The sequence below is a fragment of the Neolamprologus multifasciatus genome, chromosome 2 (genome assembly GCF_963576455.1).
Source record: "Neolamprologus multifasciatus chromosome 2, fNeoMul1.2, whole genome shotgun sequence".
Classification (NCBI taxonomy): domain Eukaryota; kingdom Metazoa; phylum Chordata; class Actinopteri; order Cichliformes; family Cichlidae; genus Neolamprologus; species Neolamprologus multifasciatus.
This window is the reverse complement of record NC_140440.1, coordinates 27231969-27249519: the sequence shown is the minus strand read 5'-3', so window position 1 is coordinate 27249519 and position 17551 is coordinate 27231969. Positions and strand designations below refer to the sequence as shown.

At 36.3% G+C, this 17551-nt stretch overlaps 1 protein-coding gene across 1 annotated transcript; it reads left to right on the top strand.

Moving 5' to 3' along the window:
- The first annotated feature begins 10041 nt into the window (after window positions 1-10041).
- Window positions 10042-15080, top strand: LOC146524557 (uncharacterized). The gene is made up of 6 exons (XM_085133064.1): window positions 10042-10752; window positions 11710-12033; window positions 12244-12501; window positions 12586-12690; window positions 12855-12968; window positions 13269-15080. The coding sequence occupies exons 1-6, from the start codon at window positions 10704-10706 to the stop codon at window positions 13445-13447; spliced, it is 1029 nt and encodes a 342-aa protein (XP_084989190.1). The 5' UTR covers window positions 10042-10703; the 3' UTR covers window positions 13448-15080.
- The last annotated feature ends 2471 nt before the right edge of the window (window positions 15081-17551 follow it).

Below are 17551 nucleotides of genomic sequence, written 5' to 3'. Positions count from 1 at the left end.
AATGATCAGAATTTTAATATTTCTGACTGTCTGAGGCAAAACTGAATGGAATCAGGACTTAAGCCCCATAACCTCTTAAGCCCCAACGCAGAAGATCAGTTAGGCTTGCGGCTTAAGAGGTTAAGAACCAAAATCGAATGGATTATAGAAATCAGTGATGATACCCAGCCCTAGTGAGTAGCCTAGGCCTGACAGAAGAGGATGTAGCTGTGGGTAATAAGAAAAGATGATAAGAACTATTGATAACTTTTTTGTTAAGTTAAGGCCTGATCCTTCTGAAATTCATAGCCAGTGCTCTGACACGGTGCCATCAATCTTTGAATGCTGAAAAAGCACAGTGTATCCAGAAAACACATTATATGCTGCAATAAATGCACTGCCCAAGTGTCCCCTTTCCTCACTGCCTTTCAGCAGCAGGCAACAGCAAACAGGTCGTCAGAGGAGGCCGAGATGACGATTAAGTTTAACATTTTCTACAATATTGCCAAAGAGTGCCAAAGCACTTTAAGTACAAGATTGTTACTTAATCATTTACAAATCAATATTGTCAATATCCTCTCACATGTAAAACGGTGTTAAGCGATGTGGTTGAAAAATTTGAGTGTGCCTAACTTTTGTGCCGGTGCGCCTAACCTTTTAAAGTTAGCCAGTGCAACCGTGGCAAAAAGTTAGTCTAGAGCCCTGCATTATGTAATTTACATACATGATCCTGTCACGATCCTGGGCCTTTTGACCTAGCGTCTTGAGTTTTAGTTATTGGTTTATGTTTAAGCCCTTCAGGTTTTCTAAGTTCATTTTTTATCATGCCTAGGTTGTTATAGTTGTTTGTTATTAGATTTCTCTTGTGTCTTCCACCCCTGTTAAGTCTCCCTTGCCCTTCATGTGTTTCATGTCTGTGTCTTATGTTGTCAAGTTCAGGTTGTCATGTCTGCGACTTATGTTTCCTGTTTTATTTTGAAGAGATCTTGTGTTCCTGTGTTCATCGTGTTTAGTTTTACTCTTCCACTGTGACGTCGTTATGTTCATGTGTGTCAGCTGTTCCCCATGTGTTCCCACTTCTCTCATTAGCCTCCTGTGTGTATTTAGTCTGTGCCTTCTCATTCAGTCTTTGTCGGATCGTTTGCATTGTTCCCATGCCATGTCGTGCGGTCGGGTTTTCATATATCCTCCTCCTCCTCCTCATCATCATCATCATCATCATCGCCATGTTTAGAGTTTTGTTTGTTTTTCTGTTTGCCAGGGTTTTTCATAGTTTGTGTTTCCTTTCTAGTTTACCCAGTTTAGGTTATTGCTTAGTTTGCATTGTTTTTGCCCTTTTATTTTGTACTGTTCTGTCTGCCTTAATAAACGCCTCATCATCAGTTAAGTTTGAGATTTAGAATGTCTGCAATTGGGTCCACTCTTCACACTCCACGTAGTTTGCCTTGGCAAACTGACAGATCCTACACCTGACTAATATTTGTGCAAACAAATACTTTCAGATGACTGAATACTCATGCATTAAAGAGTAAGTGATCTTTGTTCTCAGTCTGTTTCATGCCCATGCTTATAATCATCACTGGCTTAAATTTATTAAAATAATTAAACTTACATTTGTTTTATTTAGTTGTTTTAATGTGTAATAAAGCAACTTATATCTTTACATTTGCCTTATGGAGATTAGATCATGGTTCTCCTCCAATTTTCTAAAACTTAACAGTAATAAAACAGAAGTTTTACTCTTTGGCGCAGCCAAATCTCAAAGTTTCTTCAATAATATTGAAAATTCCCCCACTCATTCTTTCTCTCAGGTAAAGAGTTTGAGTGTCATATTTGACAGTACTATTTCATTTCAGTCTCACATTAATTATATAACCTGGTCTGCATCCTTTAATTTGCGTAACATTAACTGACTTTGTCCCTTTCTTACTCCATATGCTGCTGCCATCCTTGTCCATAGTCTTATTACTTCCCGGATAGATTTTTGCAACTCCCTCTTATGTGGTCTCTCCAGTAAGTCCCTCCATAAACTTAAACTTCTTCAGAATTCTGCAGCATGGGTCATAACTCGTACTCCCTTAGGAGACCATATTACTTAGGAGACCAGCTCCACTGGTTGCCCAGAAGTTAGAATAAACTTTAAAATCTTAGTTAGCCATAACCTTTCCCCTCCTTATCTGTGTGATTTGCTTCATATCACCACTGTTTCCTGCTCTCTCAGATCTCTATCTACCATTGATCTTGCTATTCCTTCTTCACATCACTATGGGGAACAGTGCTTTCAAAATACTTGATTATACTTGATGTTGTTATGCAAGGAAGTATAAGAGAAAAACATGAAATAAAATTGAAAGTTTTATTTAGGAAACATAAGTGCTTTGACATCGGGAGCGATCGTGTACTTGTGTGTAAGGGGAAAAAGCAGGGTTTTTTTTTTAAGAAATCAGATATTTTTGTAGGCAATGTTATCTGTTTGAGATCAGTTCTTCTACTTTGGAAAAACACTCTTCCATAAGATAGTAATAAGGCAGGAATACATAAACATATGACAGGAAAAACATATACCTTATTTGGCATTATGAGATCAAAGTGATTCCAGCCTGGGGAAAGTTTCCTTTTTCCCCCTGTTGTTCCATTGTGTAGTAGGTGACGATGAGGCAAACATGTAAACAGCACCAAAGAGAGACTCCTCTCCTCTGAAAATGAATCAGGTTTAAAAAAAAAAAAAAAATGTATTTTTTTAAAAATGAACTAACTAGGTCTGATCACTTACAGGAATCATGGTCAATGTGTGTTGTGCATGCTGTTTGCATTTAATTTGAGTAGAGGAGTTTGGACGAAATCTGCCTGCTGTTTTGACCGGGGAGAGGCTAAATAGTGAAGGAACATTCACAGAGTGTTGGGGGATGGCTGTAATCACAGAACTGTAAGACAATGAAAGACAGTCTTAGGCTACATTCACACTGCGGGTCTTAATGCTCAATTCAGATTTTTTGATCAAATCTGATTTTTTGTCTGCTTGTTCACACTACAAATAAAATGTGACAGCAAATGCGCTCTATGAACCCTCAAAGCGGCCCGCATGTGCAAAAGAAGACGTCACACACAACGTGCTCTGTGTAGACCCAGACCAAACAGTGTTTGACTGATGGCCCTTAATATAAAGACTTGTTTCAGACTTTACGTTTCCCAAAGTTATTTTGTTATCTACACATGGCCTAATAATGATCCTTATTGCTGTTTTAGAGAAGAGCGGTGCTCCAAAGGATAGTTGCAGATTTCTGTCAGAATCTGCAGATTATACAGTACAAATAAAATGTTCACGTTTCTCCAACATTGTCTTCCCAACAGTTGTACTGGATGGCCAGGAAGCATTCACGATGTCTTCTCCGGCGCTGATAATTGGCGTCTGTCTTGTGTCAGTGACGTAAAAGACGGATTTAATGCAACATGACCATTCAAACAGCAGTCGCTTTCTAAAACATCAGGTATGTGTTGGATTCAGTGGATTTGGATTTGAAAATATCGGATTTGTGGTGTTCACACTGTCAAACCATGATTGGATATGGGTCGCATAGGGTCAAAAAGTCGGATTTGATGTGCTTTTGCCTGCAGTGTGAACGTAGCCTTAGGTCACTCTCCCCTCAGTTAGTTGTTCCTAAATGGCCTCTTTGACTCCCCCCTCCCCCCAACTGAAACCAGCATTTCTAAGAGTACATCTTTCATCATCTTACAATGCTGTGATGATTGCAACAATTCCTGACTTTCTGTGAATAGATCTCATGGCTGTTGATCAGTGCTCACGACAATCTGCATGTTAATGATCATGAAACTGAGCTTGTGGCTTTAGGCAATGCTGCTAGTTTCTGTCATCATGTAACTTTACTATTTATAAGACTGGGAAAACCTTCTGTCAGCTGAAAATGAAGAAGTCACTTGGATGAGTGATTAGATGTTTCTCTCATTGGAAATAATATTGGTAACAACAACCAGTCAAACCAACAATCATTCTAAACACCAAAGTCCTTTTTGTATGTTCAAAGATGTTCAAATGTGTCTGCTTCCTTCATGGATGTAAATGTAATGTATTAGATACTGAAACAATATAAAACTGCACTAAATTAGTCTACTGCCTGCATGGGAAGGATAGCGTTATTTTGTCACAGATGTAAAAAAAATTATCAAGTGACAGTGTGATTAATAATAAAATGGTCTGTGGAAGGTCTATAAGGTTCCTCTTATTTCTGCTAAGTAATGAATATGTTAGTTTTTCTTCCTTTTTTAATGTGATGAGTTTAGGGTACAAGTGGGTCTATAGTGTGCACTATAGTCTACAGCACACAGGAGTATTAGGTTATTATTTACATGTTGGTAAGCTGTCTTGTGGCAACTGACAAATTGAAAACAAATGAGTGTGCTGTGTATGAAACAGCGCAACAAACATTACCTGTCCTTCTATTAACTGCAGAAGTAGTGCTGGTCATTGGATGCTAGCTAACTGGGTAAGGCTCTCATAGGTCTGTAGCTCTGTCTACCATTTTAGGGAATGGTTTTAAAGTAAGTTACAGGGCTTTTCCCTGCCTTTCTGAAGGGCTTGTATTTCACTAAAAAAAATAAATAAAAAAAATCTAACACGCATATCTACATAATTAGGGCTTATTATAATTACAATATTTAAAAAACACACACTGTATTTTGAAGAAAACACATTAAGAAACAAATGGTATTTTTATTTTATTATCTTATTTTTCTAATAACAAATACATTTTCTTCATTCATTTAAATATGTGACAGCATTAATTAACGCTTACACATTTGGATGTTTAACTATGTTCACATTGGGCAGTTTATTGACAGTCAGTCACGGTACAAATATTAAGGAAATGTTCAAGTCAGGATAAATTTATGAAGCTCAATTATGCTTCTTAAAGATGTTGTTATTTTTTGGGGGACAAATTTATATGTTAGCTAAACAATAATAACTTCTTTCTTTGTTCATGAACTATTGAACTACAGTATAGTATGTTTTTAGGAACAAATGTGTGCTTGTTCAGGGTAGAAATCAAGCTTCTATTACATTAAATTTGTTTTTTGAATTGTAATTTACTTGATAATTTTGAGTTGAAAGAGTAATGATGAAGGATGATGTTAATAACTTTGTTTGTTTGTTTCACTTACATGTTTAATCATCATTATTAATGTATACATCTTTATAATTACCAAACATTCAACACTTTAATTTAGTTGCCTTGTTGGGTCATTACTTAAGTAAACAAATAAAAAGTTCCAGTAATCACTTTACAGTCTTGTAAATACTGGGTGTATATCAATAAACTAAGCAGGATAGATAGTCTTGAATATTTGCTTGAAACCTATAAACCCCAGGCCTTTATATTTCTAGCAAAGCAGACAGTAGATGCGAAATTAAAATTACAATTGTTTATCTATTCTTACAATAAATTAAATGAAGGAAACAAAGGAAAACTGATTAAAAACAAAAAAGGCTGAAAAAACAAGCAAACAAAAAATTACAAATATCATTGATGAAATGTTATTTCATTAATATCACAATTTTTATCTTTAATATAAAATTTAGATGCTTCATTGCCAAAAGCAGCTGCCCAACTTAACTTTAACTAAAAGGAAGTTAGGAGAGGCCACTTAGGGCCACATATACAGTTTTTGCCTCCATTTTTAGAGAACTCATCTCAGAGGTGTTAAGTTCCATCTCTGCTCTGTGATGCAGGAAATCTTTGCTACCAGATGAGTTTTTCTTACTTGTTATGTGTGTATTACTGACTTTGTCTGTTTTTGTGTGTCCACAAAAGTGCATGCAAGTCATGTACATCCTTCTACTCTTTATGATGTTTTTTCTTCTGTTCATGTATCACTCATAATGCTCAGTGAGCCTAATTAAGAGTAAGAATTTGCTTCCATCAGTGCAGAATCTACAGTTTTAATTTTACTACATTCAAAATGACTGAGTGACATTTCTATTTGAAACGTACTGAAACTTTCCACTCACTGATTATTATTAGCAGCACTAAATGTATGCAGCAAGCTGTAAAAATGATGTATTATAGCTGGTGTGGTTCTGTCACAGGAAATGTGTGTGTTTCATGGGTGTCTAACCAGCTGGGGTGTAGTATGGTGAGGTTTAGCAAATTCTAACAAAGAAGGCATAATTTATTGAGCACTTTGCTTAACAGGTTGGTACGAAGAAAGAATAAAAAAAAAAGAAACCATTAACAAAACAGATATTATGAAGAGATTTTTTTAAGTGAAACTTTCTTTTGATAAATTAAACAAAATATATTTCACTGAGTGTTTTCTCTTTCAGTCAGGAAACCTTTACTCTATTTCATTTTTAAGTAGGAATAAATTAATTGTGGAAACCAAAAAGAATAGTTTGCACAGATAGCACAGCTGCTTTAATTTTAACTATTGGGACTGTATGTTAATCAGTCTGATTTTAACTGAAATGGTCAAGATAAAATTTTGAGACATAACAGAAAAAAATGCATGTGTGACTGCAGTTTTTATGTTGACCTTTGAGTGTGTTTCACTTCCTTTATATAGTCTCTGGGTACAATAAAGATTTCTCCTTGTATAGTGAAACCAGGCGTGTCGTTTGGTCTGGGCAGATCATTTCGTGACACTGAGGCTCTTGGTGCCTCTAAAATGTTTCTTGATAGAAGTCACACATTGAGCTAAAGATTCACACACTTCTCATATTGTTTCACATGTCTATTTTTTCATGTAACTGAAACACAAACTTTTTATATATATTTTTTATATTAGCAAGAAAGAAATGGCAAGAAACAACCAGATGTCTGTCACTATGAAAACACCATGCTTGTCTCGGTTAAACAATAGCATGGTCGCTATCCTTTTGTGTTCTCAGAATGTGTGCACACATTACCACGCAAGGATAAATAAATATTGTTACAGGGGGACGCTCTTTGTTGCTCTGCAATTCAGTTCATGATTCCCAACAATCTTAGGTTATTCAGTTGATACAAAATCAAGAATTTAAGTACATCAGTGCTGAAGCCTGGTGATATGGCTGTGAACATGTGATTCAGGGACACAGGATCCATTAAAAAGCACTAGAATGTTTATTGACATGCATCTATTGCTGCATCCTTTGGTGACTATTTAACTATTTAACTCCTATAATAACTCTCATAAATTAACTCTCATAATGTCAAATCATGCATCAGTAATTTGTTTTTCTGCAATCCGATCTTTGTTAATGAGCTGAAATACTGTACTATATAAAGGTCTTGAACTATCCCTCATTTCTTTATACCAAATAGGTGGTCATACCAAAAAATTGACTTTTAAGTGCTTTAGAATTGTGCAAACTGTCTTTGCTTTCTCTGCGCATGTTTGCACATATTTCAACAAGTCACTGCACCTGTTTCTCATTATCCTAGCAATATATGAAGACATTAGGAATGGCTAAGGAGCTTTATACATTAATTCAACCAGGACTGTACAAAGTTAAAAAAATAAAAATAAAAAAGCTAAATGAAAAGGCTCAGCAGTATGAAGTTAGGTCATGCTTGAGATGTCAGGGGCTTTTCTTTCATTAAAAAAAAAACAAAACACAGACTTGTGTAAAATTGACTAAAACATTAGCCTTTTGAGTTTAGGTCTAATTTACAACAGTGAACAATGATAGCCCACTGTTCACTGTTATAAATAAGAGTTGTCATTTTTAATGTAAAAAAAAATCTATATATTTAAAGGTTGTTCCCTTACTAGTGTGTAATTCTATTTTCCTTTTCTCAAAGCAAATGTAAAAAAAAGAGTAGAGACCTGTCAGGTGTTTTTAGCTTTCATGAGCTACTTTTACAATCACAAATTGTAGCTTAATTGTTTGTTGAGCATTTTTTTTTAGATTGGAGTAAAATTCCTGTAACAGTAGTAGGTGTAATGTTTCCCCCTGTTGGTTCATTGAAGTTCTGCAGTCACACTCATTCAAAGTGAACAGTCTCATAACTGGCGTAACACATAAGCCTTAAATAAAACAACAACAAAACAAGCAAACAAAATCAGGTGTTTTTGCCTTTATTGGAGAGTAGAAAGGCAAGCAGGGAGTGTGCAGAGGACACTCAGCAAAGGGTGAGGGTTACCTCCTCACCCTGTGAGCTAAACTGGTGCCCTAGACAACAGTAACAGGAGTCGCATCTGACTTCCTGCCAATATGCTAAAGAAATGTAACTGCACACTTAAAGACATGCAGATGTGATTGTAGTGTGATCTTTTAAAAATGCCAGCTCTTGTTTTCTCTACCATGAAGATCATTTCCCTCTCTTCATGTCAGTCCAAACGGGTGTCTCAGAAATCTCCAATTCTTGTAAGTTTAAAGAGGAAGTAATGTGTCAACTGCTTTTACCCCTTTTCAAACAATACGCCGAATATAACAATGCTCTTTTTGGTCAGAGTTTTCACACATCCTCCTGTGAGGCTGCTCTCTAACAGGATGCTGTTGGAGGCTGTTGCTGACTGTGTCAACACACACTGAACAGTGAGAAGGCAAAGATATATTTTTAATAAGAATGCATTTAAGCTAGGGCGACCATGACCAGTGAGCTTGGTTACTGACACATGCTTATCAGATTCGGTATTGCATAAAGAAAAAGTGATGACGGGTGTACTCTCTAGTTATGCAGTCACTTGTGCTCCAAAGGAAAAAAAACTAAATGATGAACCCAAAATCCAACATGTTTTACTTGTATTTATTTCTCTCATTTAATTTATTTTCAACAATTACAGATGTAGATATAGTCAGGCTTTAAAACTTAATCACCAAAATATTTAATTTAATTGTTACATTTTTCATAATTAAACCGCCAAAATTAAACAAAATTTCATGGCCAATGAGGCAGGCTCGACTCAAACATACGTCTTAAAGTAAAAGATCAGTGTGTTTATTCACAATGAAGTCTATAATGTTAAACACAGTGCACAGTGCTCCAGGGAGGAAGGGAAAGGAATACAAGCATCCAATAATCCAAATACATGTTTGTTTGTTTTTAAATAAAATGGACGTTTCTTTTTCTAAACAAACACAACAGCTCACAGCCCTTTACTTCAAAAACATGGATTAACCAACTGCAGACACTACACTCTTGAAAAAAGAGAAAAAGACAGCAGGTATATAGTGGAAGCCTGGTTGTCCCAGGTTTACACTGCAACTTGAAAGCAGCTTACATTTGTGGATCTATGGGAAGCTGGCAGCATTAAATGCATAAATCAAAACCCCAGTATGCAATGTGATGTGCGTCTCAAGCTATTTGTCCACACAAATCTAGCGTTTTTAACCGAGAGCAATGTTAATTATTTGTACACACAGAAAGGTTTTTGATAGGTGAGCTGAACTTAATAAAATAATGAGTAGTTATCCAGGTTTGGATTTGGAAAATAGTTTCACTTGTGGTCAAATTGCTTCATATTTGAGTGTGGATTCAAACACATGCATGTGACTCCTCAAAAGTTACACACAAATCATAGCACACATTTGTGAAGCTTAGTTTATGCATGTGGATCATATCATACACATGTGTAACCCTTTAAAGACACATTTCTCTCCATAGTTTCCAGCATTGTGGGGAACATTAAGTCATTTCTGTTAACTGTTGCCTTCAAATGCCTGTTTGTTCTAACCCAGTTTCCTCTCAGTTCTCCTAATTACTTCCCCGTACTTCTACAGAAATCTTGCCAATCTGTACAACTACTTACCTGCTGCTTGCAAAAACATTTCTCTCTATTTTCAGTTCTGACACCAATTCTCTGTAAACTGTTACAAGAAGGACTTCTCCCCCAACTCTCTGATAATTGCCAGGTGCCTACACACTACCTCCAATACATTTGTAAAGCTTAGTTTACGCTTGAGGATTATGTTGTACAGATTTGGAATCCTTTTGAGACATATTTGCCTTCGTTACACCCAGGATAAGTCCCACCCATGAGCACAGCCAACAACAACAAGAGACAGACAGAAGCCCAACCTGGTGAAGTCAGCCAGGGAGGACTGAGGGACTATGACAGGGTTGTTACATTTTACATATTAATGATCATGAAACTGAGCTTGTGGCAGGCAATGGTGCTAGTTTCAGTCATCATGTAGCTGTAGTGTTTACAGCTGAGAATGAGCAATGAAACATTTCTCTCACTGAATGCAGGGCTGTATTCAGCTTCTGGTATGAATGAATATTGGCAACAACAGTCATGAAAACCACTAATCACCCTATAAACTACAATCCTTAAAATGGTGATGTTAATTTTTAAAAATGGTTTAAGGTGTTTCTGCTTCCACTGTGGATGTAAATGCATTTACCTGCATGAGGGACATAAACTACATGTAAGTCACTAAAATATGAACTTTAAATGAGACTTTTGTTGAATTGGATTAAGCCAGTGGCTGAATGTAATAGAAAGATAGTGCCAGTTGGTTGCAGATCTAAAAATAGTCCAGTGACAACGTAAATAATGACTGAAAAAGCCTGTGGAAGCTCTATGAGCTTCCTTTTATTTCTGCCAAATAAGGTACGTGTTGTTTTCACTTCCTTTTTCAGATTTCCACATATGCAGTGAGAACAGGTTTTCCAAGGAGCCATTTATGACCATTAAGTACTGGAGATATGTGCATGCCATTTAATAAAGCACTCTGACAACTTCCAACTATGTCAACACACATTGAACAGTGAGGAGACATGGAAGCTGTGCTTGGCTTGATGGTGATTCTACTGGGAGTGCCTCATGGTGAGCTGATCAAGTTTTTTTAAAAAAAAAAAATATAAATAATTATTAATAATATGTTATATACAAGCAATGTGTTTTGAAGCAATACCATTTTTTAAAATAAGGGATGTGAAAGCAGCTCTACTAATACTTGAAAAAAATAGATTTGTGCTTTTATTTGTTTTAAAAAATCAGGTTATATTCTTTTTGGCAAAATCGACAGTTTGTAACCCTTTGAGCAGCGCTTTAGTGTCTCTAATTTTAGTCGCAGTGGCCCTGAATTGGATAAATTGAAGAAAATGGATGAATAGGCATTAGGTTCATTGGTGACACTACTGTACCTGCAGTGTAAATTTGAGCAATAATTGCATAGGATGGATAATAGCAGTGGTAAGGTAAACATAATAATGAGATATTTAAAAATTTAAGACTGTTCTTTGTTTCTGTTTCTTCTTTTTGTTGTTTCTGTTAAATGTTACATTGTTCACATAAGCACTTTATGTTATTGTGCCATTTTTGTATCTATTTGTATTTTTTCATGAAAATATTCATTTCAACTGACCTACTGAGCTCTCCATAACTATCTGTAGGTGAAAAGAGTTCTTCTATAGACATGGTATCCATGTTTTAGTTTTAATTGCCCAACAAATTTTATGGTGTTTGCTTTGGCCAAAACTGTGGAGGATCTGTTTAACTGTTTATCTTGGTTATTAACATGATTGCACTGTTGGAAACATTACTGTGGTGATTACTTGCACCTTGGAAAACTACTTCTGCAAAGTAGTCTGAGATCATATATTTATGGCAGTAGTACAATGCTCATCATTTTATACACACTCAATCCAAATAATGGATTATTCAATATGCAAGTTTGGTATTACATTTCAATGTGGTAGTTCAGAAATATTTGTAACACGTAAAACTATTTTACAGAAACTAATGAATTACAAATGTTTTTCTTTATTAATGTTTCAAAAGTTCCAGGTGTGGAAACTCACTGTGATGGCAAACAGGATGGAGCTCAGTGTTATGGAGCTTTGGGAGGAACTGTGGATATCCAGCTGATGGACAACACTTCAGAAATATCTCGATACCAAGTGTTAAATAATTCATTAAAAATACTAGATGTGAGAAAGAATAAGGTTATTTCTAATACCATAGAACATAGATATCTTTTTCCCAGTAATGGAAAATTTAGGATCAATAACCTGGGTAGGTCAGACAGTGGTAATTATACCCTTCAAACCTTTGATTCAGATGGAAGATCATCAGGCGAGCGGACTTTACAGTTGTTTATTCAAGGTAAATGCTTCTCTGTTGGGAAATTAAGCCATTAAAAGATCTGAATTTAACCTTGTTTTGGTCATCTATATATCTCACAAATCTCACATTTCCCACATTTTAGATATTTATGTTTCATGCTTTATACTTGGTTTTCATTAGAGACTACAACAAATGACAAAGATCCTGATTTTTTTTTTTAAATAAAGATCATCTGTGTGTTTCTTTCAGCTCCTGTGTCCTCTGTCCTGCTGGTCTCTCAGTGTCTGTCCCAGGGAGAGATGAGGGTGTCCTGCTCTTCTGAGGGAGGGGACAGTCCTCAGTACAGCTGGACTTTGGATGGACGCACACTGACAGATGCTGAGCTTCTTTCTGTAAACAATGAGAGTAACATCATCACTTTGAAACAGCATGTCTCAGGAACTCTGGTCTGCTCAGTCAGGAACAACGTCAGTAATGTCTCCAAAGAAGAGAGGATATCTACCTGTGGTGAGTGATAGTAGGTGATAATCACAACTTTGACAATTAATGTCACTTTTTATAATGGTCATGAATTATCTCTTTTGCTCATAGGGTTCATTTTTATTAACTGCACCACAGTCAATGGGACAATGATATCGGGGTGGGTGCATAAAGCCAGTAACACCCTGTGTGTTGAACCAGCACAGATTTTTAAGGGTAAGGAGAACGGAGCTGCCATAAGTGATGACATATTGTGTATTAGAAATTGAAAACTATCTACATCCACTGGTGTAATTTTCTTATTTATCCCCATTTAATTTTTCCATAAAATCATGTTTTCTGATTCAAATAACAGCTCTTTTTTAAAATTTATGAAACAGGAAATTTGCCACTAATTGGTGTTCTCACGACGCTCATCATTTTCTTACTTGTGGGTATAGCAGTCATCTGTGCTCAGCGGAAAAAGAAAAACAGCAAACCTAAAAAACAAAAAGGTACAAAACTTCATCTTCTTCCTCACTCACAATGCTCAGATTAAAAAAATAATAATTATTGGAAATTTTTAAATGAAACTTTTTTGATGGCAAGATATGTCAGTTAAATACATGGATAGTGTTTAACCAGCTACCTTTATCACAGAAGACAGATCTGTCCTACCATAAAGTCTAAAGCTTGCTGATGAACCCATTTCAAAAGTCATATTTTGTGTGAATCATTTTACATTATTTCCAGTCTTTGTGATAAAACTAACCAACTTTTTCTGCTGCCCCACCCCTCTACTTGCTATTCCTCAGAGGAAGAAGATGACCAGGAAGAAATCTTTGCTGATATTAGGGTTGTGAAACGGCAGGCGAAACAACTGGAGAGAAGAGCTGAGCTAGAGTTTGGCAAAGTCAAGTATTCAAAGCGTCCTCGGCAGACGGAACCAACAGGAAATGCTTGTTTGTATGGCAACGTCCATAAAGCCATGTAATTTAAGTGGTCAGTGCCTATACACAGACTGCACAGCTGAAAGCTGATGGAGTGAGGAGCTGCTGTCAAGATGTTTTTCGTTAAATGTGATTTCCCATCAGAAAAATATAATATATACTATCAAAGGTAATACTTACTGATATAAATACTTACTGATATTTACTTTCATTGCACTTCCAATCTCTTGATTTAGTATGTTGCACAAATACTGTGTTTTCTGCATATATTCTGTGGAAGCTCTCATAGAACATTGTTATTTATGAGGGTTGAGGGGAGGATCTAATCGTTAATCCAAGATGACGCCAGTGTGCTCGGCAGGCCGTCCTACTGGGCACTCTACTGTTTGGAGTATCAGATCTCCTACCACTGTTATGCTGACAACATTCAAATCCATTTCCAATTGTCTGATGACCTGCCAGCTTCATTGAATTGTTTGTCTGACTGCTTGAGAGAGATCACAGAGTGGTTGTCAGCCAATTCTCTCATTTTAAATGAGAAGAAAATTGAGATTATGGTGTTTGATAGTCACACTCCACAAGATCAGCTAGCTTCCCGATTTGGTCCCTTTGCTTTCTTCTTACCGATACTGTAAGTAATCTAGGTGTTTTCCTGGATACTTCATTTAAACTGGATAAACAGGTTTCCTTTGTGGTTAAATCTGGCTTCTTCCAATTGCGCCAAATTTCCAAGGTCAAACTTCTAATACCGTACAAAGATCTTGAAAAACTTATACATGCCTTTGTGACCTCCAGATTAGATTACTGTAACTCTCTCTACTCTGGACTCCAACTCGCTCACCTCCAATGGTTACAGCTTGTCCAGAATGCTGCAGCTCGTCTTCTAACCGGAACTAGAAAGTTTGCCTCCATTGCTCCTGTGCTCTTTGACTTACATTGGCTGCCTATTAAATTTTGTATTGATTTTAAAGTTCTGCTGCTTACTTTCAAATGCCTAAACAACCTTGTGCCTGACTATCTCACCGACTTCCTCAGTCTTTATACTCCCAGCTGTTCTTTGTGATCATCTGGTCAGTGACTAGGGGTGATTGTGCCATTGCCTCTGTAGCACCAAACCTCTGGAATAGTCTTCCTGCTACCATTCATGTTTCTGAGTCCATTCAATTCTTTAAAGCACACTTGAAAACTTACCTATTCAACCTGGCTTTTCCGACTTGCTAATTCTCACCGCTCACTAACTGCTGTATTGTTACTCATTTCTCTGGATTATCATGAATTCTCCCTATCCCTACTTACTAATGCCTTTGTTTGTTTCTCTGTTTTAACCTTGTTTTAATGACTTGCTGTTCAGTGTAATCATTTTTCTGTTTATTCCTTACTGTGAAGCACTTTGGTGTACACTCTGAATTTAAACTTGCTATATAAATAAAATTGTATTGTATTGTATTTTTCTCTTTCCATTTGAATTTGACTTGTTTTTGACTTGGTAGAAGTTGGACCAGATCATCCAACTCAATTCAGTTTTATTTATATAGCACCAAATTACAACATGTTGCCTCAATGAGCTTTATATCATATGGTAAAGACCCTACAATAATACGAAGAATCCTTAAAACACAAATAAAGTAAAAAGGCTGAACATTTGGATGTTTATAAGACATCCAGATATCAACAATTCACCTTTAGTTGGCAAATGTCCTCATTAAAAACACTGATGTTCAAATAACATAAAGGACAGGTGTGTGAGTCACTTTTTCATCTAACCATGTTTCAAATTGCTGCAACTTGGATTTTACTTGGATTTGGCCACTGATATTAGTAAACAGAGGGACACTTCCAGGAGCTTTTAGCCTCAGAACAGGGGGATTGTTAATCTGCTGGTCCGCTGTTGTGCACTTTTTATAAGATGGCTGTTATCAAACAATACATCAGAAATTTGTTTATCTCATCTTGAAAGTTGTAACATTAGTGGTGATTGAGCTATATGACTTCAGTCTGCCATGAGATGGCTGGCCATTTAAAGAAAAAAAAACCCTCATTATTATTCATTATTAGTCATCATTATCACAATTACCTGGGTTTACGCACGTCTTAGAAAAAGAAGGTTGTTCACAAACTCGTGTTTTTTTTCCTCTCTGTTCCTGTTGTGACACCAAGCTCAATTTTTCACACTACACTCCTCTTGTTTGCGTTCCTCTCATGTTGCCCTGCACTTATACCTTAACGGTTTATTTTGCATTACTTGTTTTGCATTGGTTTACTCCTGCAACCATTTTTTATCCTATTATTTTCCTTAAAGTGGTGTACTTGCACATTTTTAATAAGGACCACACTTAATACGTCAATAACTTCAATCTACAATCATCACCCTGTGAAATAGGAAAGGAAACTTCCCATAAACAGGAAGGGAAAATTCATGCTTCTTCTTTTTGATAAATCTAAAGTTTGCATTTACCTTGGGTGTGTGTGTGTTTGTTTCCCCAGTAAAGCAACAGAAACAGTGCACAAACAATAGAAGGTCGCATGAAGTGCTGTTTATGATTTACTGCATAGAAAGTATAAAATGTCAATAGGGAGTAATAAAATTGGATGTTTCAAAATAGAAAGTGACCATTCTACTTTTATTTCAGAGTTCAGTTTTTAAATTCTGGCTGAACTCAATTCAATGCAATATAATTTTATTAATCCAGGTTCCAAATCCAAGGTTGGCCCTGAAGGAAACTGGGTCTGTGTCAGTATACATGCGTATGTGTGTGTGTTCCGTGTTCAGTTGAGAGAAAGTGTCCCTTCACAACAACAGTCTTGTTATCTAAGGGAGAATTTTGTTATTTCTGCCAGCTTTTGCCTTGAGCAACCAGCTGGCGCCAGGGGGGCCGCATGAGTTCAAGATGGTAGTTGTTTTGGTTAGTGCGAACAAACTGCATCCAATTTTACAGTTGGTCTAATGTCCATCACTAGTCACAAGGTCTCTCAATTCCCGTTGCAGAGCCATGAGCTTCTCCAAGATTTTGCCCATAAGCATTCAATAAACAGTCTGAACTGTGTTTTAGTCCATTATAGTCCTTCAATTTTAAATAAATAAGATGGACCATAGTATCATTTAATTTCCCCCTATCAAGCTTTAAACAAAGCTCATCAAGGTTTAATGGGACATTCAATAACATTTGATTTATAGCACCAGTGTATTGGAAAGTAATAAATAAAACAGTAAAAACACAACAAAAATAAAGCAACAACCCTAGAATGGGAAGGAGGCAAATAAAGCTCAAATTTATAAGATAAAACCTATAGGTAAAAAAAAGGTAGAGTTCATGAGGCAAACAGTTAAGGTAAAGCATGAAATCCAAACATGATGAAGAAGATAACCAGCAAGTGTTTTCAATTGCATTGCCACATGAATATTAAATCAAGCACCTAGCCATGCAGTCTGCCTTTCCAAACATTTCTGAAAGAATGGCTCATTCTACAAAACTCAGTGAAATGATGAAATAGTGCAATGAAGAAAACTTTAAGAGCTAGGCTTGTGAGGGAAAGAGAAATGGATTTAAAAAAACAGTATACCAACTTCCCTTCAAGATGTAGAGAATCAGGTGAATTAGTCTGCCGCTACTATACAGCCTACACTGAGGAATTTCCACAGGCCAAAAGTAAAAACTCTGCACGTGGAAGAAAAAAATAAGAAGAGAAAATGCTGAACAACCACAGGACTTTCCTCTTGTTTAAAATAAGAAGTGCTTTTGCTAAACTCACTGTCAACTGTTTATTTGTTTCCTTCTGCACAAATCTGTATTACATCTTATTAGGTCAGAATGCAATGCTGTATAAAGCTCTGTGCATGCTTTCTGTATTTGTTTGATTTAATTCATTTGTAACACTTGAGACACATTATTTGGTAAAGGTGTGATCCTTTTAATAGAAACAATGATAGCAGTTTAAAAAGTAGAATGCAAATTAGTTTAATGAGTAAAGGAGCTCACGTTGGCCTATGGTACGGCTGACCACCGCATTCTGCTTGGAAGGCTGAATATTGGGTCGGTGTATCTGAATCTGCCTTGGACTGGTTCTCCTCATATTTGTATGTATGATACTTTTGCTGTGGCGGTTTCTAAGTACAGGTCATCTTCCACTTCCATTACCTATGGTGTGTC

Coding starts and splice junctions, on each gene's coding strand:
- LOC146524557 (XM_085133064.1), top strand. CDS start 10,704: ATGGAAGCTGTGCTTGGCTTGATGGTGATTCTACTGGGAGTGCCTCAT. Junction 10,753..11,709: donor TCTACTGGGAGTGCCTCATG/GTGAGCTGATCA, acceptor ATGTTTCAAAAG/TTCCAGGTGTGGAAACTCAC. Junction 12,691..12,854: donor ACCAGCACAGATTTTTAAGG/GTAAGGAGAACG, acceptor TTTATGAAACAG/GAAATTTGCCACTAATTGGT.